Here is a 24,024-nt window from a genome sequence, read left to right as displayed (position 1 = left end):
CAGGGATCAAATCGACAGGAAGTGATGCCCACCACCACCCCCTAGGAAACTTGTGGATGCAAAAAAAAAAAAAACATTGTTCATCAACCTTTTATTTTGAAAGCAATGGCCGGAAGTCGTGTTTGTCATCATTTGGCGCGGCTTCACTCACTCTGGTCACGTGACTTCACACACGTGACTTCACTCACTTCTGTTTCATCATCATAACAACAAATGTGAGTGACGTGGCTAATCCATCCACCCTGGCGAAGAACAAAAGGATACAGACATATAAACATCACTTTACATCATTTAAAGGTTTGTAATGCATGTTTATATGTACATCAGATGGGAATGTAAAAAGAAAAGAGAACATAGATCTTGTAGAATAATAAACATTAGCTTTTTAAATGCTAGACAGGGGAACACGAACAGACAGCTATACAAAGTGACATTTATGTCAGTGATGGAAGAAGTACTCAAATGTTTTACTTAATTAAAATATCAATACTGCAATGTAGAAATACTCTGTTACAAGTAAAAGTCCCGTATTCAAAAATGTACTTTGAGTAAAAGTACAAAAGTTTCGGCATCAATGTACCCAAAAGTAAAAGTACTCATTGTGCAGAATGTCCCATTTCACAAGTTCAAAATGTCAAAACATCTTTAAAAAAAATAGCAGATATACAAGCTCAAATACGTCCCAGCACGCATTGTGACTGTGAGCTTGTAGATCTGCTATTTTCAAATGGCCGAAATGTACTGTATAGGGCTGAAGTGATTGTGTGATTGTGTGTTTTGTAATAATATTCAAAATATACAAAGTAACTTGTAACTCAAGTTTTCATATACTTGTAGTGGAGTAAAAGTACAATATTTGCCTCTGAGATGTAGTGGGATAGAAGTAAAAAGTAATTGTAAATACCTCACAATTGTACCTAAGTACAGTACTTCAGTACATGTACTTAGTTACTTTACACCACTGAATATGATAAACGTATTTGCTGTACTACAAGTGGTAGCTACTGCCGTTGTACTTTGAAACGACCACATCTACCAAGGTTTACTTTAAGACCACTCTTATCCTTATCTTAGCCTGATATATCAGACACTCAGTAGAGTGGGCGTAGTCTGTCTGTCTGTCTGTCAATACTTCTTTACTAATCAAGTTACCAATGTTCCATCTTACATTGTTTAAACTAGAGAGAGAGAGAGATGACCCCGTTCTTTTCAAACCTCAAAACTCCAAGGGTTGAAACCATAGGGTTGAAACAGGAGCCATGCAGTGTGTCACACACATAAAATGATGAATAAGTGATTGAACCTTTTATTAATTCCCACAGGGAGATGTTCACTCTGTTTTTGTACACACACACAAACCTGAACACACACACACACACACACACACACACACACACACACACACACACACACACACACACACACACACACACACACACACACACACACACACACACACACACACACACCGACTGCCAACTGACTTGAACCGGTGATCCTTTGGTTCCCAAGCCAAGTCAACACAGTCTGAGCTACTGCTGTCCTCCCTAAGCAGCATGTAGATGTAGTCATGTTTGTGACATTTGATCATATTTTATGTCAAGGTCACCCAAATTAATATGTATTTTTGCATAGAACCCCCCTATATCAGCCTCTAAATCGTCTATTTTCGAACAACCCAAGAAGTTTTATAGGGGCTTAAACTCTTCCGCATTTTCCTGGAGACCCTCCAGGGGGGGGTTCCCGGGGGGGTCCCCAGACACCAGTTTGAGAACCAGTGATTTAACCCATTAAGACCTGGAACTGTGTCATTTTTAGATTTGAGCTAAAAAGCATTATTTTACACTTTGGGCTATTCAAAAATAGCAGATATACAAGCTCATAGCGCGGCACCGAGTGCCGCGCTACGAGGTTGTAGATCTGCTATTTTTGAAAATTCGTGAAAATGTGTGCAAATCTTTGAATATATCTTTTTTTAAAGCGAACATTTTTAACTCAAATCTTTGCTTCTGGGGGTCCCTGGAACAAAATATTTTGATGGGGGTCCGCGGCCAAATACATATAATTTTGGGGGTCCTTGACATGAAAAAGATTGAGCACCACTGATATAGAAACATACGTTTTTCAGAAAACTGTTGGGATTTAGGAGACATGTAGAATCGGCTTCAGTTCTCAATTGGTTAATGAATCATCTGTTGCCCATAGGTATGTGCTGAGACCGATGTCGGACACTGAAGCGTCCGGTTTGCCGGCTGCGGGTTCAGAGGAGGGAGAGTTGCCACTAGACAGCCTCTCTCCGCCGACCCCGCCCGCCGCCGAGAGCCCCTCTCTGCCGACCCCGCCCGAGGAGAGCCCCTCTACTACGCCGCCCCCGCTCGATGACAGCCCCTCTCCGCCGCCGAGCCCACCCGACGGCGTCTCCACAGACGTCGCCCCCACCAGGAAAGCCCGGAGGAGAGCAGAGAACAAGCCCAGTCCAGCAGCGGTCCAGGAGACACCGCCGCCGGAGGCTCCCAAACAAGAGGAGAAATCATCCACTGTAAGAATTATGATAGTGATGTTTTCTCTCACACTGTACTGTACGTGTCGTGTACTGAACACACTAAACCACTTTCACTTTCAAATGTATTAAATAAGACCTGAGGCGATTCTTAATTTTTTTTTCTAAAATCACACTTTTTTTTCTCCGCGATTTTTCAAAAATAGCAGATCTACAAGCTCGTAGCTACGAGCTTCTATATCTGCTATTTTTGAATAGCCAATGAAATCTAAAGTGACACAGATGCGTTCCAGGTCTTAAAGGGTTAAAACATTTGCAAAAGTAGCTGATCTACAAGCTAATGCGTCGCAGCGCAATGTGTTACTTGTAAGACGCTGTTGAACAACAAAGTAGGGCATTCATTTACGAAATAACAAACATTTGAAATGTGGAGAAGGTTTCTGCCCTGACAGCAACATTATGCCAAACACTGCATGGCATTTGGACCGTTTGTATCCAGACTGAGGAGATATTAGCTCTCAGTATAATGCAGTAATGGTAAGAGCCATCTATAAATAAGATCTTTCTCTAATAATATGCCAGCTCAGTGCAACTGGACTCCACTCTGCTTGATTTTGGTACCAGGTACTTTGTTTTCCACTGCCGATGGAGAAGGAGAGCACTAAACGAACAATGGCCGGAGTTGTCTGGATGGAAACAATCCCTGTTTCAGCTGTACAGTCCTAGGGCTGTCACGATCACAAAGTTGACGATTAATTGTCACTCGAATAATTGCGATTAACCATTTAATTTGTGTGATTGGCATTGAACACTGAAACATATGAAGCCTTTTAGGCTTCGTAATAAAAAAAATGCCTAGGGCAGATATGACAAATAACTGAAATATACAAAGAAATGGTTGACATATTTAATAATTTTATACATATAAAAACTTTGTGATGCGTTGTAAGCTTGTAGATCAGCTATTTCTGCTTTTTTTAATATTTGAAAATGTGTGAAAATCTTTCAACTTGGAAACGATTATGACGATTATGCAAATATAATTGCGATTATCTCGCATAATTGCGATTAGACGATTATGTAATAATTGTGACAGGCCTATACAGATTCCTATACAGGTTTCTCAACATTTAGTTGAGAAACCAGGCCGTGCAGTCGCTCAATATTGATTAATTCCGTGCAGTACAGGGAAAGTGTCATGACGCAAGTAATCTCTCAAGAAGACAGATTCTGCTAACAGCGGAATTTGTCAACACCACTGCCCTGAACATGTAGTGTGTGGTGTTGTTAGTAGGAATAGACACAGCAGCATCCGGGAGGAAGTGGACTAAGAAAGGGGAGGAGCCAAACTGAGTTTCTTTTACCTACATTGCAGTATTGATACTTTTAATTTAGAAAAGTAAAAAAAACAGTAAAAAACCACTGCATAAGACCAGGGTAAGACTTGAGGCCAGACTCTGTGGACAATGGTGGTGGGAGCTGCTGAAAACGTTCTCTCTTCATCTGTCTGTGTTTCCTTTCTCCTCTCCATCAGGAGTCCAGTCAGTCTACCGTGGCCCAGGGAGGCTGGGGTTACTGGGGCAGCTGGGGGAAGTCCATCTTATCTACAGCCACAGCTACTGTGACTACTGTGGGTAAGTCACACGCACGCACGCACACACACACACACACACACACACACACACACACACACACACACACACACACACACACACACACACACACACACACACACACACACACACACACACACACACACTGTGTACTTTTAAAACACAACTAAAACAATTGAAAATGCACTTATAAGAAAGACATTTTATAACTGACAATATAATGTGCAGTTCCACTGAACTTATAATGCATTATGACCAGCACTTATAATACATTATAAACGTTGTCATACCTGATTATGAACATATGTGTGTGTGGTGTGTGTGTGCGTTCGCGTGCATGTTCCCAGGCCAGGGCCTCAGCCAGGTGATAGAGAAGGCAGAGACGTCATTGGGGATCCCCAGTCCTACAGAGGTGTCGGCCCAGGTCCAGGAGGAGACACAGTCAGGTATTCTAATAACTCTGCTCTGCTTCTCCTGCTGCTCGGTTCTCTTAAAATGTTTCATTTCAAGGACTCCCCATAACTCCGAGAGTGCACAAATGGAACCAAATGGACCCGTAAGGGCCGATACCGATCTTGTGCTAAGGGGGAAAAGTATGTCAAAACTGTTTCTGTGTGTGTGTGTGGGGGGAAGGGGAGCATGTCTGGGCCTGTCACAAAGCTGCGAAGCAATGTTATTCTATATATCTGATTGACTTTTAAACCACTTAAATGGTGCGGCTCTGTCATAAAAGATCGGTTTCTCCAGATCGGGTAAATTGCTGATCGCCGATCGAGTCATTTGGAGTGAAATTGGAGTGAAAATCTGCCAATTTAAATCGGCGGCCGTTGCCAAACAGCATTGGCAACGCCTCCAAGTTAAGTCTTAAAAGGATCCCTGGCTAATAAGCGAGTTGCTCTCCCCACAACATGATTTATGATTCTGTGCCTATCGGTACATGACTCGGACGGGGCTGAGTAGGCTCTAGCGAACTCGAGCCACGTAAGGCACCACCGTGGGCGGCCGTGCCGAACGTTGCTTTGACGCGCTCGGTGGTGCCTTATGTGGCTCAAGTTCGCTTGAGACTGCGCCCCTCCGTCGCGGTCCAAAACTACACTTAGTCACCGAAAAAAAGTAATCTGCGGTTGTTGGAAAAAGTAGTGTCGTGAGTGGGAGTCGATCCCTAGAGGTGTGGGTTCAGTGATTAACGAGGCAAGCCACGGAGGCTGGTTCTGAGATAGGGTATTTGGGCTGTACTAGTATAATACAACCTATGTAGTAGAATGTGACAACGCCAGCAACTCAGTAATTTATTTTATTCTGATTTTTATTCATCTTGCTTGGTTCGTGGCTCTTATTCTTTCCTTACCTCTCTTGTGTTTCATTCTCACTGCTGTTGCTGCTATGATACCTGAATTTACTTCCGGGGATCAATAAATCTTATCTAATCTTATCGTATCCTGTAAACAGGCCAAACTCCAATTAATGATATTACATATGGAATAGGAGCCTCACTCACTTTATCTCTATGGTTGATGGCAACAGCTGTCGTTGTCACGGTAACATGAGGTGATAATGTGCTGTCCTGTTCTTCATATTTTATTACACTTCCTGCCCTCACACATTTAGGTGACATTAATTAAAATCTGTGACGGTTCAGTAACTGTAGGGTTTCACAGGATGGACACTGAGCTTTGAGCCACAGTATCAGGTTATTAACGCATTAAGACCGGGAATGGGAATCTGTGTCATTTTAAGATTTCTTTGGGCTATTCAAAAATAGCAGATATACAAGCTCATGCCACGCTACGAACTTGTAGATCTGCTATTTTTGAAAAAAATGTGCAAATCTATATATGAATATATATATATTTTTTAAGCGAACATTTGTAACTCAAATCTTTGCTTCTGGGGGATTCGACGCATGTCTTCTAAATCGTAACAGTTTTTTGAAAAAACTTGTTATAATATCAGTGGTTCTCAAACTTTTTTCATGTCAAGGACCCCTAAAATGATATGTATTTGGCCGTGGACCCCCATCTCAAAATATGTTGTTCCAGGGACCCCCAGAAGCAAAGATTTGAGTTAAAAATGTTCGCTTTAAAAACTGAGATTTTCTCAATTTTTCCTTGTGTGTGTGTGTGTGTGTGTGTGTGTGCGCGCCTGCGTGTGCGTATGCGTGTATGCTTTCAGGTGATGACAACATTGAGGCAGACGGTTCATCGGCGGTGGGCAGTGCCATGGGAATGCTGTCGTCTTTTGGCAGTGTTGTCCAGAGCACGGTGAGCTTCCCACCGTTTATTACATAAATGTCTTACAATGACAATTCAAGTGAAATATTTCAAAAAGTATAAAACATTATGTGACCGGTCCAGTGGTTTTCAGATTAGTGCCAGACAAACAGACAGACACAGACAGCCAGACCCTTTTCTAGAATGGCTGGCCCTCTATGAGAAATAATTGAAAGTAGTTGACATAGATCACAAGTAGATCACATCGCACAAGATTAAATTGATCAGAGTACCCTATAGTTTGACCAAAAAATAACAAACTATAAGCAACTTGATCTGTGATTCACATTTAAATCAATTGACAAACGCAGATATGGTTGATGTGGACGGGATTAACATCACTGGGGTAACGGCCGGGTTTGACTCTAAATGACTGGACTAAACTGCTGGTTCTGTTGTCACAGAGTAAGACCATGATCACGGGAGGTCTAGATGCTCTGGAGTTCATCGGGAAGAAGACCATGGACGTGATCGCAGAGGGAGACCCGGGATTTAAAAAGACCAAAGGACTGATGATCAGGAATTCCACTCTGTCGTCGGTGAGCACACAAGAAAATACATTATTCTGGGGGCGAAAATAGCCGATCTACAGTACAAGCTCACAACATGTCACGTTGCAACACGCTGTGAGCTTGGAGATCGGCTGTTTTTGCCGAGGAGATCTTGTGTAGAGGGAAATACCAGTGGACCTAGTATATCCTCGGCGAACCCTGGTCAACTAAGTACAATTTATAGGTCTTAAGTAGATTCTTTAAGGAAAACCATCCAGTTCTTCCTCAAAGAAAGAGTCTCATTTCATTGTCTGTGTGTGTGTGTGTGTGTGTGTGTGTGTGTGTGTGTGTGTGTGTGTGTGTGTGTGTGTGTGTGTGTGTGTGTGTGTGTGTGTGTGTGTGTGTGTGTGTGTGTGTGTGTGTGTGTGTGTGTGTGTGTGTGTGTGTGTGTGTGGTGTGTGTGTGTGTCTCTCAGGTGCTGCGGGAGGCGAAGGAGAGAGAGGAGCAGCAGACGGAGGCAGTGAGTTCGGACCCGGAGAAGAGAGCTGCTCATTATGGGATGTTGTTTGACGAGTTCCAGGGTCTGTCTCACCTGGAGGCTCTGGAGATCCTGTCCAGAGAGAGCGAGTCCAAGGTACTGTACTAGTCACTGTTAGCTGCTAGCATACTATACACATCAGTGTCATTCTGTTATTCAAGGTACAGTACTGTATGACACACTGTTGGCTGAAACCTCAGTGTAATTCTGTTATTCATAACCTTTGCTCAGGTTTGCACCGCATTTGTTTAATTTAGTTATAAAACAAGCCGAAAACATGGTGCTCTCCCTCCCTCCCTCCCTCGCTGCAATATAGCTATACATTTGTTTGTGTGTGTGTGTGTGTGTGTGTGTGTGTGTATGTGTGTAGGTGAAGTCAGTGTTAAACAGCCTATCAGGAGAGGAGCTGTCTCTACTCAGAGAGGAGCTGCACGACATCAAGGAGTCCTTCTCTATGGTGGAGTTTGACGACGAGGAAGTCGACGACAAGAAAGGTCAAAAGAAAAGAAAATACTTGAGATGAGTTGATGTATTGGCAGGCTTTCACAGCAGACAATCAGACAATTCATTCATTCATTCATTCGTTACTGTTTGGCTTGTTTTCATTCGATGTCAGATGAAGATGGGGCAGAGTTTGTGAGGGAGCTCACGGAGGCTTTGGAAGGCCTTCATGTATCTGTCACAGCAGACAAACTGGGAAAGGTACACACACACACACACACACACACACACACACACACACACACACACACACACACACACACACACACACACACACACACACACAATAGGAAAGTGGAGCTTTTGAAACGAATTTCACCCTCAGTTTTACACCTGTAAACCTGTGATGTGATAATAAAGTTGATTCTGATTCTGATACACACACACACACACACACACACACACACACACACACACACACACATACTCACACACCAAGCCCGATATGATGATTATTCTAATAAACAGTCTTTATTGTATTTTTCTTTTTTTTAAATCACTCTCTACCAGGCGAGTCACAGCGCATGTGAGCAGATCAAGGAAATGACCAAACCCTCACAGGAAGAGGAAGTGAACGGAGAGGAAGTGACAAAAACATTCTCAGTAGAGGTAAACAAACATGCATAGTATTCTTATGAAACAGTGTATATACAGGTATAATATTATTATGATGTGAAATATCATTCTGGGGGCATGCTGGTATATCAGTGCATCGAGCAGTGCACACAAGCACAATGTCCCCAGTTTGATTTAGAATCCTGTGTTGTATGTGGTTCCACGGTGTCCTATCTAAGGCAGGACAGGGAGACGGGAAGCATTTTGCAGGGCGCCCAAAGATGGTGGATTTAAAATGATACGCCATCCCAATTTGAGCCACTAGATCTCGCAAACATCCTATGATTACTGGTGCTAGATCCCTCCTGATGTGCCTCTCTGGAGAAAAAAAAATCTAAATGTTACGAATATTGTGTGGCTTGCTGCGATTGGGTCCAATATTTAGTATAAGAATGGTTTAGAAGCTGTGTTCACGTTCACTTCTCCCATTGGAATGAATAGACTCCCACCTAATTCCGGTCTCCTTAAAAAGACGGCCTACGCCACGCAGATACGTGAAGTAAACCGGAGATGGCATGTCTTTCTTTTTCTTTTTTTTTGTCTTGGGCACCGCTGCTTCCTTAGTGTGCGTTCTACAAAGCAGAGCAGCTTGTGGTGCCTTTTTCTCTTGATGCTGCGAGGTAACCCAGATACATCACCTGTCACTCTTTGTCACTAGGTGTAACCAAGTCACTGTGCTAACTAACAGGACAATGGTGGCTTGTCTGGAAATTATTTCAATTTCACATGTACAGTCCAACAAAAACTGTTGTTCCTTAGGTTCAGTTTGTAAACTACTTAATTGTCTTCATCACAGAAGTCTTGCCTTTCAACTCAACTGATTGGGAAGTGGGGGGAAATATTGGCAATAATGTGTTGCGCTTTACTGCTTTAAATGTAATTGTTTTCAACAGTATATCGTATATCGTATATCGCGCTGCGTTTTGAGCTTGTGGATCTGCTACTTTTGATGATTTTGTGTGACGCTGTAGTATGATCAAGTAGGGTGTTAATTTACGAAAAAACACAAAAAGTTAGAATATGGAGATAAGCGGCTTCTGCCCGGCGATATAATACAGCAAAAATTGCTGATCTACAACGCGTCGCATCTCGAACTGTTGGATAATGTGTCAACTTTGAAATATGTGTGTGTGTGTTTGTGTGTGTGCGGTCAGGACGTCCACGCGGCAGCCATCCGCAGCCTGGCCGAGCTGACGGCTCGCTCCATAGAACAGTTCCACAAGGTGGCAGAGAGGATTCTGTCCAACAGCTCGTTCAGCTGCAGCGCTCTGCTGCAAGCCAAGGCCCTCGCACAGTAAGCTGGAATGACTGACTCTCTCTCTCTCTCTCTCTGTCCATACTGTCCATCTATCCGTCTGTCTGCCTGCTCAGGCCTGTCACAATTATTACATCATCGTCTAATCACAATTATTTGGTCATAATCGTTTCCATGTTAAACTATTCATACATTTTCAAACATAAAAAAAAACGGAAATAGCCGATCTACAGGCTTACAACATGTCACAAAGTGACATTATTAAATATGTCAGTCATTTCTTTGTATTATTTAAGTTATTTGTCATATCTGCCCTGTGCAGTTTTTTTATTACGAAGCCTAAAAGGCAAACAGAAATTACATTAATGTATATTACTAGACCATACCCGGTCGACGCATCCGTGGGGGGATATGCGCACATGATCTGGCAACCCGGGAGGCAGTTTGTCCCATAGCTGGGCAGCCCCGTAACCATGGCGACAGTGTTTTACACATAAACGCTAATAAGAAGCTGAGATTTGATGAAATTGAAAAACGGGCTTCACAGTTAAGTTCAGATGGTAATGGTCAATGGCTGTGTGCAAAATCAGAGCAATTGGTCCAGCCACTGAGGAGAACCGGGTAGCTTCACCTACTCCCACTACAGACCCACTACAGACAGAGGTTACTAGAATTATAGTAGGATAGAGAACTATCAATGATAACTTTATTATGCAGAATTCTGTTGAACTTCATGCGTCGAACTTTTTTCAAATAAATCTATTTCTCCTTCCAGAATCACCATTGTTCTGTGTAAAGAGATTTCTCTGCTGTCCAAGAAGTTCACCTCTTGTTTAACAACTATTGGGGTAAAAAGTGTTCCTGTGTCTTCTGATAAATGTTACATCAACGATGCTCTTTGTATACATACTCTTATATGTGAGACTGAACGCTAATCAAGATGAATTCATTGTGTTTTAACAGTCCAGCGAGAAGGGAGACGTTCTCAACCCACTGATAACAGGAGTCTTCCTCGAGGTGAGGAATTCATGGATATCTTTTAGTGTTCGTCGCCAATAATTTGATGGTAGGCAACGGTTCTGGTATGAGACATAAATGAGATTTTTTTGTGTCTCCTACCGGAACCGCTGCCAGTCTTCAAATCATCATAATAGATAGAAAAAAAGTCATTTTGGGGCTGAACTATCCCTTTAACAGCATGGACCCTAGCATTCCTATTCTGGGGTGAACAGTGGCTCCAATAGAAAGCCACAGTAGAAAAATACGACCGTTATTACGGCTATGATGGTATCTATCCGACGAACCCCAAACCATCTTCCTCTTCCTCTTCCTCTCCTCGTCCGCAGGCCTCCAACAGCGCGTCTTACATCCAGGACGCCTTCCAGCTCGTCCTCCCCGTCCTGGAGGTGTCTCACATCCAGAGGAGCACCGGGTCAAACCAGGAGTGACCTTACGACCCCCCGACAACCATCATGTCTCACGTAGAACCAGTGGGTGGGCACAGTTCTTGAGTCAGAGTATAGATACTATACTCCTGGTCAAATATTGCTACATGTGAAAGCTGCTCAGTCAAATTGGTACTTGAGTTAAAGTGCTGGAATACTTGCTCTTAAAAATACTTAAGTATTCAAAAGAACAAAATAATTACGTATAAGTATGTTAAGTATATTTTGTTTCTAATATCAAGGTAGCCTAATTGCTGTATTGAAATTTTGAAAATGTCCCCCATAATTAAAAAACAAACAAACCAAACATTTTTGAAATGTTTGATAATGGTTCATTCATAATATATTTTTGTAATTTTGGGTCCCTTCCTAGAAATGTAGAGGCGTCAAAAGTACAATATTTGTCTTGGAAATGTAGTGGACAAATACTCAAGTAAAGGACAGATACTCAAAACATTTACTTAAGTTTACTCAAGTAAATATGATTTACTTTGTTACTCTCCACCACTGCCTAGAGCGGTGCCAACCGAAGGAGACTGCCTGTCAGAGAGGAAGACAGACTATATTGTTAAAGTCCCATGGTGTGGTTTAAAATCCTCATCTATGTTCAATAAATGTACAAGTCGAAGTATTTCTTGCCCCCAAAAAACATCCCTTAAGGAGCTTTACAGTACCTCTCATGTAGTATTCCATGTCCTATGAATTATGCATATATTTGATGCAGCATCATTTGGGTAATCAACACAGAATATCCAACACACTGCGACAAAAACAACAATATCGGGCCACTGCATACTTGGTCTTTGACTAATGCCTGATTTATACTTGGTTGCATGGCGTGTTGCACACCAAAAATAGCGCATCTATGCACGGTGTGAGCTTTTAGATGAGATATTTTCAGTGTGTGAAACCGGCTCGCAACTTGAGTATAAGTCACTCTTAATGCTGCATTTAGTGAGGCTCTGATTGGCATTCTGTGTGTGACCTCGTACCTCGTATGAGTGCGTCAGGCCTGTTTTCTGTGAGTGCTAGTCTGACAAACTAGATTTTACTTGTAAAACACTACATTAATGCCTTGGACACATACAGAGTGCAAGTAACTACCATTTTCATGGCTAGGCTTCAAACAGACATTTACCAAACAAAAAAAACTTTTGGTGAGAAGGTCTTTTAATTCTGTAAAAAATAAGAAGTTTTTGTTTTACTCAAAACAAGTTTGAGTTCAAGGATGACCTCAGCTTCGCGCATGGAAGGAGATACCGTATGTAATATTGATTAAACAGTGTTGCGGGTTGTTGCAGTGCAGTTTTATTTGTGTAGCGCTGTGAATAGATTCATTATGTTCCAGTACAGAGGGAGTTGTTTTGGTGTTGTTTAAGACTCAGTTCCCATCTAAAGCCTCATTTATACTCTGTACTGTATGTCAGTGTCCTTGCCGACAAGAACTGAACTTGTCGGCAAGAGATGCCACCATGCGATGGCGTTATAAGTAAGTTATAAAGGGCAGAAAAACACTTCATCAAGTTGTCTGTAAAGATTCTTGACCTGTCCAAGGCCTATCTGTTTGTATTCGTTTAAGAGTGCAGCAAAACATTTTCGGAGAAAAGTGATGACGCAGCTTCATATCAAAAGGAAACTGGAGATGCTGTAGGTTTGCTGAGCCATCAGCCAGTGAAGCCTGTATCGTGTATCTTTGAACCGCTACTTAGAAAGCAATCTCAAAGATGGTAAAAGGGACATGTTCCACAGTGTTTGTTTGCTAAATTGCCATGAAGTATAGGATGTTGACAATGCTAACTCCCTGGGTTTCTTCTGTTTTTGTGTTCTTGTGCACATGTGTGTTAGAAATCATATAAGTCTCAAAATTAGACTCCTAGTCCTCATTTGGTCTCAGCACACAGTAGACTTGAATAACAAAAACAGACAAGTTGCCAATTTGCTGCTTTAAAGTTAAACCAGAGGAAACTTCAGTTTGTGTTTCGAAGGACTAGAGTTAGAATTATTATCAAAATCTCTGAACTGCTTCAGTACTAATTTAAGCAGACCAGGAGATAAATTGCCCAAATCACCACATTATGTTTCCGTTACTATTATTTAATCCATTATTTGTTTATAATAATCAAAGAGACACTATGTATTTCAGGTGTTTATATATTTGTGCCTGACAAAACAGCACTGTGGATCAACAGTGTGGAACTTTAGATTGGACTTTTGGAACCAATTGTTTGAGATGTAAACTCTTTAACGTTTTGTTAACGGGCTGTCAGGATGTAAAAATGATTCTAACATCTGGTTCTCTGGTCTTTTAAGTGTTAGTGCAGACGGTCAGCGTCAGCTCCATGTATTTTAAATGGCTTTCAAATAAACATGCTGTTTTTAATGAACAAAACCTGTTTTGAGTGCACTCTCAAGTCATTTTGTGTCATTCAGTTATTTTGTCCTGTGATTGTCAAATTAAAACAGTTTTGGCTTTGCCCTATTAGTAAAATCCTCAGTGTTCATTTATCCATTCATTTAACTCTTGAGAGTATACAAATGTTACATGTGTATACTCTCGAGTTAAAATAACACATTTGATGGATTTTTGTGGATAAAGTAACTAGGATTGTAACCTGTAGGACTTTGATTAATCCAGAGTTGGGTCAGTCAGTTATAAATAAGAAACCAGTGATGGAAGTAACTAGTAAAAGTATAAATACCCTATTGTAGAAATAGTCTGAAGTACAAAGTCTTGTACTTAAAATGTACTTGAGTAAAAGTACAAAAGTATTGGCATCAAAATGTACTTAAAGTACCAAAAGTAAAAGTATGCAGTATCCATTTCACAAGTTTTCAAATGCATACAATATATAAAAATCCTTTGAAAATAGCAGATCTACAAGCCCACAACGTGTAGCTTTGCGACTTGTGAGCTTGTAGACCTGCTATTTTCAAATTGCTAAATTATATGTATATGCATATTATGTGTGTATGTATGTATGTATGGGTCTGAAGTGGTTTTGTAATAATCAAAATCTACAAAGTAGGCTAACTAGTATCTAAATTGTCAAATAATTATAGTGCAGTATAAGTATTTGCCTTTGAGATGCAGTGGAGTAGAAGTAAAATTATTTAAAATTGGAGGTGCTCCAGTAAAGTATAAATACCTCAACATTGTACATAAGTACAGTACTTGAGTAACAGTAGGATGGACAGCAGGATGTACCGCCACCGGCCATTAGGTGGCCACATCACAACGTTGGCGATCAGTCAGTCAGAGTGCTGTGATTGGCTCTTAACGTCCGGCGTCAGAGGTGAACGGCGGCGGTGGTAACAAACAACAACGTCCGGGTCAGAGGGTGAACGCGGTGCCAAACAACCCCAACAAGCAGAAGGCTTCATCACATCCTTCACAGCATCAGGTGCGACGCGTTTTTATTCACATTCACACTTTAATCCCGTTTATAAGAGACACAGGCCGCTTAGCTTACCTGCTCTGTATTCGGACGTTAATTCGGTTTAAAGAACAAAGCGTTTTAATCAGTAAAGACGGTGGCGGTGATATAAAAATCTAGGTTAGCATTAGCACAAGCTAATGCTAATGCTATGCTTGTGTGTAGTGTGTAGTTTTCACTACAAACATCTTTTGCTTTGACTGGAAAGCTTTAGACACCAAAAACGCCTCGTTCATAGACAATAAACAAACGTGTTTATGGGGTGTTTTTCTCTTTTTTGTTTTATAAAGGGACAACGTTTTGTTTTTAAGGTTCCATTTATTCAAACAGCCCTGAGCTGCAGTGCTCACTGCTTCTACACCAAACCATCATCAGACACTGACTGCTCTCCCAACACAGTGCTTCTCAACATGTGATTTTTTTTTAGGGGGTGGACAGTTAAGTAATAATAATAATAATAAACTTTATTTGTATGGCACCCAGACATGCAAAAGTGTCACTTTTCAGCTACAGTCACCTTTTTGAACCTATAGGCAATTGTGTGACACCTGACCCGAAAGAAAACAACGTGTTGTCACCTTTTTCACCTCGGGCTGTTTGCATGCCTGGGCACCTTTCATGACATGAAATGCAGCTCAAAGTGCTTTACAAGGCAAGTACAAATAATTTAACAATAGAGTAATAAAGGAAAGCGGAAGCAGAAGCATAATAAAACAACATTAAAATAATAGCAAAAAGGCATTGAATCAGGCAAAACAGTGAGGACATGAATAACAACAAAAAAAAGAGTGAAGAAATAGCTGTGCTTTAAAGCTATCCACAGAGGCTGCCTGTCTTAAGTGTAATGGCCTGGGAGTTTATTCCAAGCCGTCGGCCCGTACAAGCAGAATTCTGCTTAACTGTGTTTTTTATGTCATTGTAGGCAGACTAGGCACCTCGAGCAAGTCAGCACTAGAAGACCTGAGGGGGGCCGTTTGGAACATATCTAGGCAGGCAGTCATAGAGGTATGAAGGTGCCAGACCATTGAGAGCTTTATAAACAAGTAAAATAATTTTAAAAACAACCGGGAGCCAATGTAGTGATGCTAAAACTGGAGTAATATGTTCTCTCATCTTAGTTTTTGTTAAAACTCTGGCTGCCGTGTTTTGAACAAGTTGTAATCTGTCAGTTGTTTTCTTTGGCAGGCCAGAAAAAAAGTGCATTGCAGTAATCAAGCCGAGAGAAAACAAAAGTGTGGATCAAAGTTTTTGCAAGTGACAATTTAAGGACCTTTTAAAGACCTTTTTTTAATACTTAAAGAATAAAGATGCATTACTGCATCAAAAGTAATCAGCAAACCTAACTATGGCCAAATATACTATGGCCGAATTGTCGAATAACATAAGAAACAAAAGAAATGAAATGGCTGATCTACAAGCTCACAAGCTTGTAGATCAGCTATTTTCAAAATATTTATCTGTGGAAACGAGTCAAACTAAATGTAATGCCGCAACTCCTACAATTCCAAGTGCTTGTGGGGGGGTCCATAGGACATGGGAGCTTGCTTGCGGCTAAACAGGACTCAGGAGCCACAAATCCACATAGTCACTTATGTTCTACTCTCTGGAACAACCTTCCTGATGCAAGTTGTCAGTCGCCACGACTGATTTCAGAAGAAGAAAAAAAAGATTAAAGAGCGATGGGTCGAACTAGCTATAAATGTCCTATTGCTTGAATTGTAAATTGATTGATCGAATATTTTATTAGACAGAAATGCAAACAACACAACATGCATACACTTGGTCCAAAAGGATTTACACAAAAAAGTCTGGACTTGTTTCCATTGAGGTATGAGATATGTTCAATTCAGATCAAATATTTGTATCGCAGTGGTTTTCCAGAACTCTTTTTGTTGTAAACATGTTTGCGTTGTACAGTGGTCTCGCTCCTCATCTGTTTTGCATTAAATGCAAATTGAAAAATCAAAAGATTTGATAAGTGCCTCCTTTGGAAGTGGGAACCCTAGGACTCTTAACACTTTTTTTTAAACTAACCTCTCACTTGTTCTTCTCATTCCTTCCCAGAGGTGACTTCATTTCTCTCAGCAGACTGCCCTCCACTCCTTCCTTCCTACCTTCCTTCCTCCCTCCCTCCCTCCGTCTCCGAACAACAGCAGCGCTGTAGGAGTTTATATCTTGGGTCTTCAGTCATTTTCTCAGTCTGCCAGAATGCCAGCCGCACTCGCAGATTCCAGCCAGATAATCTGTGAGGTCTGGGCCAGCAATGTGGAGGAGGAGATGAGGAAGATCAGAATCATCATACAGAGCTACAACTTCATCGCCATGGTAAGGGCTGTTGTTGTTTCGTTTTAGCTAACCACTTGAAAGATCTACAAGCAGTTCTACAAGCTCACACCGCGTCCCAACTCGCGTCCCAGCATCTCAAGTCTGTTTCTTGAAGACTAGAGGGTTTAAGTGGTTAGGGGTCAGGAGAACCAGTGTTGCCTAATTACAATTGGGTCCAATTCATTTGGCAACACATTTAACCGCTTGAACCCTGGGAGCATTCTGTAAAAATAGCAGATCATCTACAAGCTTACGATGCGTTGTAAGCCCAAAAAAAAGAAGCTTTCTGTGGACAGCTCCTTTAAACAACTGGTTCTCAAACATTTTCATGTCACGGACCCTTATGGTGTGTTCACACCGGCAGATACAAAAGATACACAGCATATTTGTAGCTTTGTATCAGACGTTGAAACCAGCTCAACTTATTTGTAGCAGCTACAAATGTTGGATGTATCTTTTTATCTTCATGCGGTTTGGCTTCCATTGAAAAAGAACGGTATCCTGTATCTTTGCAGCTGCCTGTCTGTCTGTACATCAAGGTTATATATATATATATATATATATATATATATATATATATATATATATCTCGCTCTCTCTATCTGGCTGGCTGCGTGCGGAGGACCCCCCATCTGAAAAGCTGTTAAAGTTTTCCTAGTTCTTAATTTTTACGGATTTTCCATTTTTTCCCCCCAAAAATAGCTGAAGCATAAAATATTTAATCTTGAATCTCAGTTTGTTGGGGACCCCCTGGAACTCCCTCGAGGACCCCCCCAGATCTCCCTTTGAGAACCACTGCCTTAAAACAGCGCTGCGTGCAGTGACACGCTAACATCTTTCCTTCCTTTCTTCCCCATGGCGGCAGGACACAGAGTTCCCCGGGGTTGTGGTGCGTCCCATCGGTGAGTTCCGCAGCACAGTAGACTACCAGTACCAGCTGCTGAGGTGCAACGTGGACCTGCTCAAGATCATCCAGCTCGGTCTGACCTTCATGAACCAGGAAGGAGACTATCCACCCGGCACCACCACCTGGCAGTTCAACTTCAAGTTCAACCTCACGTACGTACTGTACCGTCTCTCTAACTGTTGTCTTAAGTCTCTTAGCTCCATCTGTCTCTCTCCATCCATCTTTTTGTCTTGTCCAGTCGTTCTCAACCTTTTTTGAGCTCTGAACCACTAGAATATTTCCTCAAGGACCACCCCACCTCCCCATAAAAATATGTATATATTTAGTTAGTTAGTAACATTAAGGGTCTAAAAGCCGCAGTTGTACAGCGGTGTCGCACACTGCTTGTAGACAGGCTATTTTTCGCCTTCCGACTAATTATAAATTAGTCTATAGACTTTTCATGTCGTACCGGGGATTGAAACCCGGGTCCCCTGTGCAATTGTTGACATTTTACCTACAGCACACTTATAATCATAATAATAATCATAATAAACTTTATTTGTATAGCACCTTCATTATATGAAATGCAGCTCAAAGTGCTTTACAGAGCAAGAATACAATTACAGAGAAAGTACAACTAATTTAGCAATAAAGCAAAAGCATAAAACAACATTAAAATAAAAGCAAAAAAGGCAGTTAATCAGGCAAAACAGTGAGGACATGACTAACAACACAGAGATTTAAAAATCAACTAAAAGCAAGGGTGAAGAAATATTTAGGCAAGTTGCAGGAGAGAGACCAAACATTAACATTGCCAAATTGGTCGAAATATAATTGTATATTTTTCAAAAAGGTGCACAGTATATCTTTTTAAGTAGTTTTGATTGATTGCCTGTGTTGTTGTGTTGGTGCAGAGAGGACATGTACTCCCAAGACTCCATAGACCTGCTGCAGAACTCTGGTCTGCAGTTCAAGAAGCACGAGGAGGAAGGCATCGACACGCTCTACTTCGCTGAGCTCCTCATGACCTCTGGACTGGTCCTGTGTGAAAACGTCAAATGGCTCTCCTTCCACAGGTACAGCTGTGTGTGTGTGTGTGTGTGTGTGTGTGTGAGAGAGCGAGTGAGAGAGCATTTTTGTGATGTTTATGTTTTCCTCGGGACCTTTGCTCACAACACGTCGCAAAGGGACTGGTTTTTCAGCAAAGATATTTAGAGTAGAGTGAAAACAGGAGGGTTCCAAACGTCCAATCATAGAGCCCTTGGGAATATCGTCAACTAAGTGTAGGGTTTCCTTGGTTTAAGAACATATCATCATCGGCTTTGATATCTGGTCATGTGAAAGGTGATCAGAGAGATCGCCTTTTTAGAACAAATATCACTCCATTATGATCAGTGGCCGATCAGTCGGTCCACATGGATTGAGGTTCTCAGTCGCCACGATTGATTTCAGTCATTTGGATTCTAAGGAAGCATGTCACTCAACAAAAATAGGCAATCTACAAGCTCACAACACGTTGCAGCAGATTGCCTATTTTCGCTTATTACTTATGTTAGTTAAGAGTATTTGAAAAGGTCAAACTAGCAATAGAATACATGTTCAATCTGCCAGAAACCCCTAATGGTCTTGGATATTACATAAAAGCAAAGCATCAATCTGCAATTTCTTCAAACTGGTATGGCTGTATAGCTACCAAAACGTCATCATTCTACATATTGTTCTAATTGTTTATGAAACACAGTGCTAGTATATGGCTCTGTTCACAGTTCACACTGGTTCACAAATCACAGATTAGGACTTGGACTAACAACATTCTTTCAGTTGTGAGATTTTATTTTTGCTTTAATCCATGAGTTCATCCCTACTCATGTGAATTTGTTTTGTAAATGAAACTTTTGGATACTCAATAATACAGTGTAGTGTTATGTGTGACTCAAATAATAAATCTCAATTGCAATGGATGGTTATTATTTTAGTATCAGTACAGATCAAAGTAATAACCTGTGTGTGTGTGTGTGTGTTTCTAGTGGTTATGACTTTGGCTACCTGGTGAAGCTGCTAACAGACGCCCGTCTCCCAGAAGAGGAACATGACTTCTTCCAGATTCTCAACCTGTTCTTCCCAGCGATCTATGACGTTAAATACCTCATGAAGAGCTGCAAGAACCTCAAGGTACAATGAATGACACACATTACATGCTGTACATGTGCTGTATGTGCAAAGCACGGTCGTTAACATGCACAATTGTTTTGGTCCAAACTCCCATTTAGCCTCACATTAGCCAGCCTGAATCTCACAAGCTCACTCGTGGTGTTAGCAGACCAATCAACATAGATTATGACGGTTCAACTTTATTTGTCAGCAATGCCAATTGCAAAGTAAAAGGCACATGAAACTTGATTTGATTTTGGTAAAAGATATGAAGCTCTAGTACAAGTACAATCACAATATAACTTAACCCATTAAGACCTGAGGCCGATTCTTACTAATGTCTTCTAAATCCTAACAGTTTTCTGAAAAGCATATGTTTCTATATCAGTGGTTCTCAAACTTTCTCATGTCAAGGACCCCCCAAAATGTATTTGGCCGCCGATCCCCATCTCAAAATATTCTGTTCCAGGGACCCCCAGAAGCAAAGAATAGAGTTAAAAATGTTCACTTTAAAAGAATATATATTCAAAGATTTTCACAATTTCTCAAAAATAGCAGATCTACAAGCTCATAGCTCGGCACTCTGTGCCGCGCTATGAGCTTGTATATCTGCTATTTTTGAATAGCCAAAGTGTAAAATAATGCTTTTTAGCTCAAATCAAAATGTGTCGCAGGTGCTTCACATCAAAGCGTAATGAAGTTAAAACATCAGTGCTAAAAAACTAAACTGCATAAATCTATATTAGAGATCTAAACTACCTGATGGTGCAGCATGGCTCAAGTGCAAACAGCATCGTCATGGGTCCGTTTACATTAGCCACAGACAAATGGCCATATGGTCCGTCCGGCCACTGTATTTGTTCAGTGCTTGTTCATAAGCCTGATGGCAGCCAAGAAGAAAGTACTCCCATCCATAGCCTTTTTGATGAGACAACAAGCAGCTCAGAATTTTAAACGGTAATTCCACAACACACTTGCAGAGGTTAATCGCAAGTGTTTGTTTATCTGAAGGAACTTTGGGCCCAGATATGTTTGAACCTAGGCATATTGGACCCTTCAGACATCAATTATCAAATGTATTCTCTAGACATGTCTCTTCCGATGGCGTCGTGGAGGGGGGATGGGTGGGGGGCAGGGCAAGGTTGGTGGTTGTGGGGCCTGGCGTTTGATTTGGGGTCGTGGAGCCTCGCGTTTGATTTGGGGGGTGAGTCTAATCCCCACATTAATCAAGTCATTCATGCTGCTGGTAAATTCCAGAAGCGGTAATGGAGATGTGGAAAAAGATGATAATGAAGAGGAGAAGGGTGTTGGAGTTTGAAATTCTTCCTCACTGATCGACTCCTCTGAAGAGTCGACGTTGGTGGCCGTGGCAGTCTCCTCCTGTGGAATGGGGCTATCAGCAGTTGTTTTCAGTATCCTGTCCTTTGTTTTTAAATCCGCGCCTTCACTATCAGTGAGCTCATTAGTTGTGGCTGTTACTCCACCATCCTTGGTGGAGGGGGGTGAGGCTTCGCCCCCAACCAACATCAGCAGCAGCATATTCATCGACACAGATCCACTCACTTTCTTCAGCAGCGGTAGCAGATAACACAGCATTATCTGTTGTTTTGGAACCTTGTGTTCTGGCCTTGGCAGAGGTTGGCGGAGGCACACGCAGCGAGTAGCAAACGTTTAACAAGAATAATGTTGCCCCCAGTTTGTTCACCTGAAAGCCATCTGAGACAAAAAGATGTCTTCTATCGAAGAAAACATTTAAATTGTCAATAAAGGTTCGGCAAGAGTCTGATTAAACTGCAGAGCTGCTTGCATTGATGATGCTCATAAACAGAGTACATGCTTATGGACCCTTGCCAGACCCCAATGGGTGAAGAGAAACTAGTGTGCTAGCTTTGCATTCTTGGTCAAGCCTAATATGTACGAATGATGTTCAACTCAACACTGCAATAATGACTCCACAGCCTTCAGCTGTTTTACTAATGAAATCAAATAAAACAGTCGTTTAGCTCTGGAGGTCTACTAACTAGGATGCTAATTTATGAAAGTTCTCTCTTGTGACTGCAATCTCACAGTTTGGGTATTAATATTGGCCACTAGTTTCAGTATCTGCTGTATGTTATTTTCTTTGCATAACATAGCATGAATCATTAATGTGTGTGTGTGTGTGTGTGTGTGTGTGTGTGTGTGTGTGTGTGTGTGTGTGTGTGTGTGTGTGTGTGTGTGTGTGTGTGTGTGTGTGTGTGTGTGTGTGTTTGTACAGGGAGGACTTCAGGAGGTGGCTGACCAGCTGGAGTTGAAGAGGATCGGCAGACAGCATCAGGCCGGATCAGACTCCCTGTTGACTGGAATGGCTTTCTTCAGAATGAAAGAGGTACTACGTCGTGTGCACAGAACGTTTTTATTCTATGTAACATTACATGTTATGTTAGGTAAAATCAAGATTAGACATGATGACCTTGCTATATTAGAGTACTATTATGTTCTCACATTAGATTAGATTAACATTATCTGTTTCTTTTCTCCCGCTCAGCTTTTCTTCGAGGACAACATCGACGACGCAAAGTATTGTGGGAGGTTGTACGGCCTGGGCTCTGGTTCCAGCCAATCACAGAACGGCCTCGCCAGCACCACCAACCAGGACGAGGCGAACAACAAACACTGACCACACACACACACACCCACCCACACACACACACACACACTTTCAAGTGGTAAAAACGCTTGTTTTAACTTTTAACTCGACCAGCAGATGAAAAATTCCCTCCCTTGAATATTCCGTGCCCCCTCCCTCCCTCTGTTCATCCCTCCTTCCGTTCATCTCGCCATCCGTTCATCTCGTCCTCCCTCCACCCAATTCCGAAACAAGAGAAAGAAAACAAGCATGGAGATGATTTTCCTGGTTTCTGAGCTCTGAACGTCATTCCCTGGATGCTGATTGGTTAAGGCAGACATTAGCAGCCGAAAGCCCGGTCTATACTCCGCCGTACGACGGCGTCCGCGGGCCGGAAATAGCCGATCTACAAGCTCACAACCTCGTTGCATCTGCGTTGTGAGCTTAGAAACCGGCTATTTTCGGGCCGTGGCACCGCCGTAGGATGGAGCATACATTAGGCATAACTCAGTGTTTTTTTGTTTGTTTTTTCTCCACTTTTTATATATGAGCAACATTTCAATTCTAAGAACAAATCCACATTCACAGCGCTGGGACCAGTTCCATACCACGGCGTCTCGCATCCATCCCTCTGTTGCTTTTCAGACGGAAATCCCTTCTTTTTAAAAGAAACTTCACAGATCATTTTTCAAAGTCTTTCAGAACCTGGGCTCACTCCTTCTCTCTGTTGTTAAAAAAAGAAAAAGGGTTGTATTTTAAACATGTAAATTAAAAAACGTGTACAATTTCATTAACAACAAAAGATGTTTTTAGCTTTTTTTCCCCTCCGTACCCCCCCCCCTCCCCCATAAATCCCTTCTGAAGATGAGTTTTAAAAATGGGTTTCAGGGTCGTCTGTCATGTGTCTTGTCTGTCTGTCTCTGTCTGTCTGTCCATCCGTCTGTATGCGTGTGTCCAGAGGTGGAACCCAACACACGGCTGCCGTTTCCTCTGTCTCTGTCATGTTGCTTTGCGCTGCGCTCGCGGGCCGTGTTGAAGCAGATGTTTTTGTGGTTGATGTTGTTTTTACATCAGACATTGTTAAGCAGTTGTATATTAAATTGTTTTCTATTTTTAATGTAAAAAAAACAAGTGTGTGATGGGTCTTTTTTGCAGTCTGGTGGCACACAGTGGATAAGGATAGTAACGTTGTTCTACAGTAGAATAGAACGTAAATAGTCTTGTGTGGCTAGACCTATAGATCTGCGCCTACCAATATATACTTTGATAATATTTGGAATTGGAATCGATCCCACTTCAGTTTAAGAACTTGGACCCTAATCTAAGTTAAAACACAGAGGCCAACCGCATTTTAGCTCACAGGAGTTAAAATGTCTTAAAAGAGTATTG

At 41.7% G+C, this 24,024-nt stretch overlaps 2 protein-coding genes across 4 annotated transcripts; both read left to right on the top strand.

The window, feature by feature from the left end:
• The first annotated feature begins 183 nt into the window (after positions 1–183).
• fam114a2 (family with sequence similarity 114 member A2) lies at positions 184–13,621 on the top strand. The gene is made up of 14 exons (XM_084073444.1): positions 184–297; positions 2,206–2,539; positions 4,035–4,134; positions 4,461–4,559; positions 6,286–6,374; positions 6,788–6,922; positions 7,350–7,508; positions 7,783–7,906; positions 8,029–8,114; positions 8,424–8,522; positions 9,683–9,822; positions 10,559–10,631; positions 10,747–10,800; positions 11,130–13,621. The coding sequence occupies exons 2-14, from the start codon at positions 2,222–2,224 to the stop codon at positions 11,229–11,231; spliced, it is 1,578 nt and encodes a 525-aa protein (XP_083929570.1). The 5' UTR covers positions 184–297; positions 2,206–2,221; the 3' UTR covers positions 11,232–13,621.
• A 936-nt stretch (positions 13,622–14,557) lies between these two features.
• On the top strand, positions 14,558–23,752 carry cnot8 (CCR4-NOT transcription complex, subunit 8). Of its 3 annotated transcripts, none has more exons than XM_084074574.1 (8): positions 14,558–14,629; positions 15,594–15,667; positions 16,727–16,987; positions 17,853–18,046; positions 18,791–18,952; positions 19,904–20,048; positions 22,285–22,395; positions 22,555–23,752. In XM_084074574.1, exons 3-8 carry the CDS (start codon positions 16,871–16,873, stop codon positions 22,684–22,686), a joined length of 861 nt encoding a protein of 286 aa, XP_083930700.1. In that variant the 5' UTR covers positions 14,558–14,629; positions 15,594–15,667; positions 16,727–16,870; the 3' UTR covers positions 22,687–23,752. The 3 variants fall into 3 exon arrangements, with proteins under 3 accessions (XP_083930700.1, XP_083930701.1, XP_083930699.1); XM_084074573.1 differs by having other exon boundaries at positions 14,569–14,629; positions 15,585–15,667; XM_084074575.1 differs by lacking the exon at positions 15,594–15,667 and having other exon boundaries at positions 14,561–14,629.
• Positions 23,753–24,024: the final 272 nt, after the last annotated feature.

The sequence above is a fragment of the Gymnoscopelus microlampas genome (genome assembly GCF_963454915.1).
Source record: "Gymnoscopelus microlampas genome assembly, chromosome: 12".
Classification (NCBI taxonomy): Eukaryota; Metazoa; Chordata; class Actinopteri; order Myctophiformes; family Myctophidae; genus Gymnoscopelus; species Gymnoscopelus microlampas.
The sequence above is the reverse complement of the archived record's forward strand: the minus strand, read 5'-3'. Positions and strand labels throughout refer to the sequence as shown.

Excerpts from the sequence above, each read along its gene's own strand:
- fam114a2 (XM_084073444.1), top strand. The coding sequence starts at position 2,222 with ATGTCGGACACTGAAGCGTCCGGTTTGCCGGCTGCGGGTTCAGAGGAG. Across the intron at positions 8,115-8,423 it reads CAGCAGACAAACTGGGAAAG|GCGAGTCACAGCGCATGTGA; the intron begins GTACACACACAC and ends ACTCTCTACCAG. Across the intron at positions 10,801-11,129 it reads TAACAGGAGTCTTCCTCGAG|GCCTCCAACAGCGCGTCTTA; the intron begins GTGAGGAATTCA and ends CCTCGTCCGCAG.
- cnot8 (XM_084074574.1), top strand. The coding sequence starts at position 16,871 with ATGCCAGCCGCACTCGCAGATTCCAGCCAGATAATCTGTGAGGTCTGG. Across the intron at positions 16,988-17,852 it reads GCTACAACTTCATCGCCATG|GACACAGAGTTCCCCGGGGT; the intron begins GTAAGGGCTGTT and ends CCATGGCGGCAG. Across the intron at positions 18,953-19,903 it reads AAATGGCTCTCCTTCCACAG|TGGTTATGACTTTGGCTACC; the intron begins GTACAGCTGTGT and ends GTGTGTTTCTAG.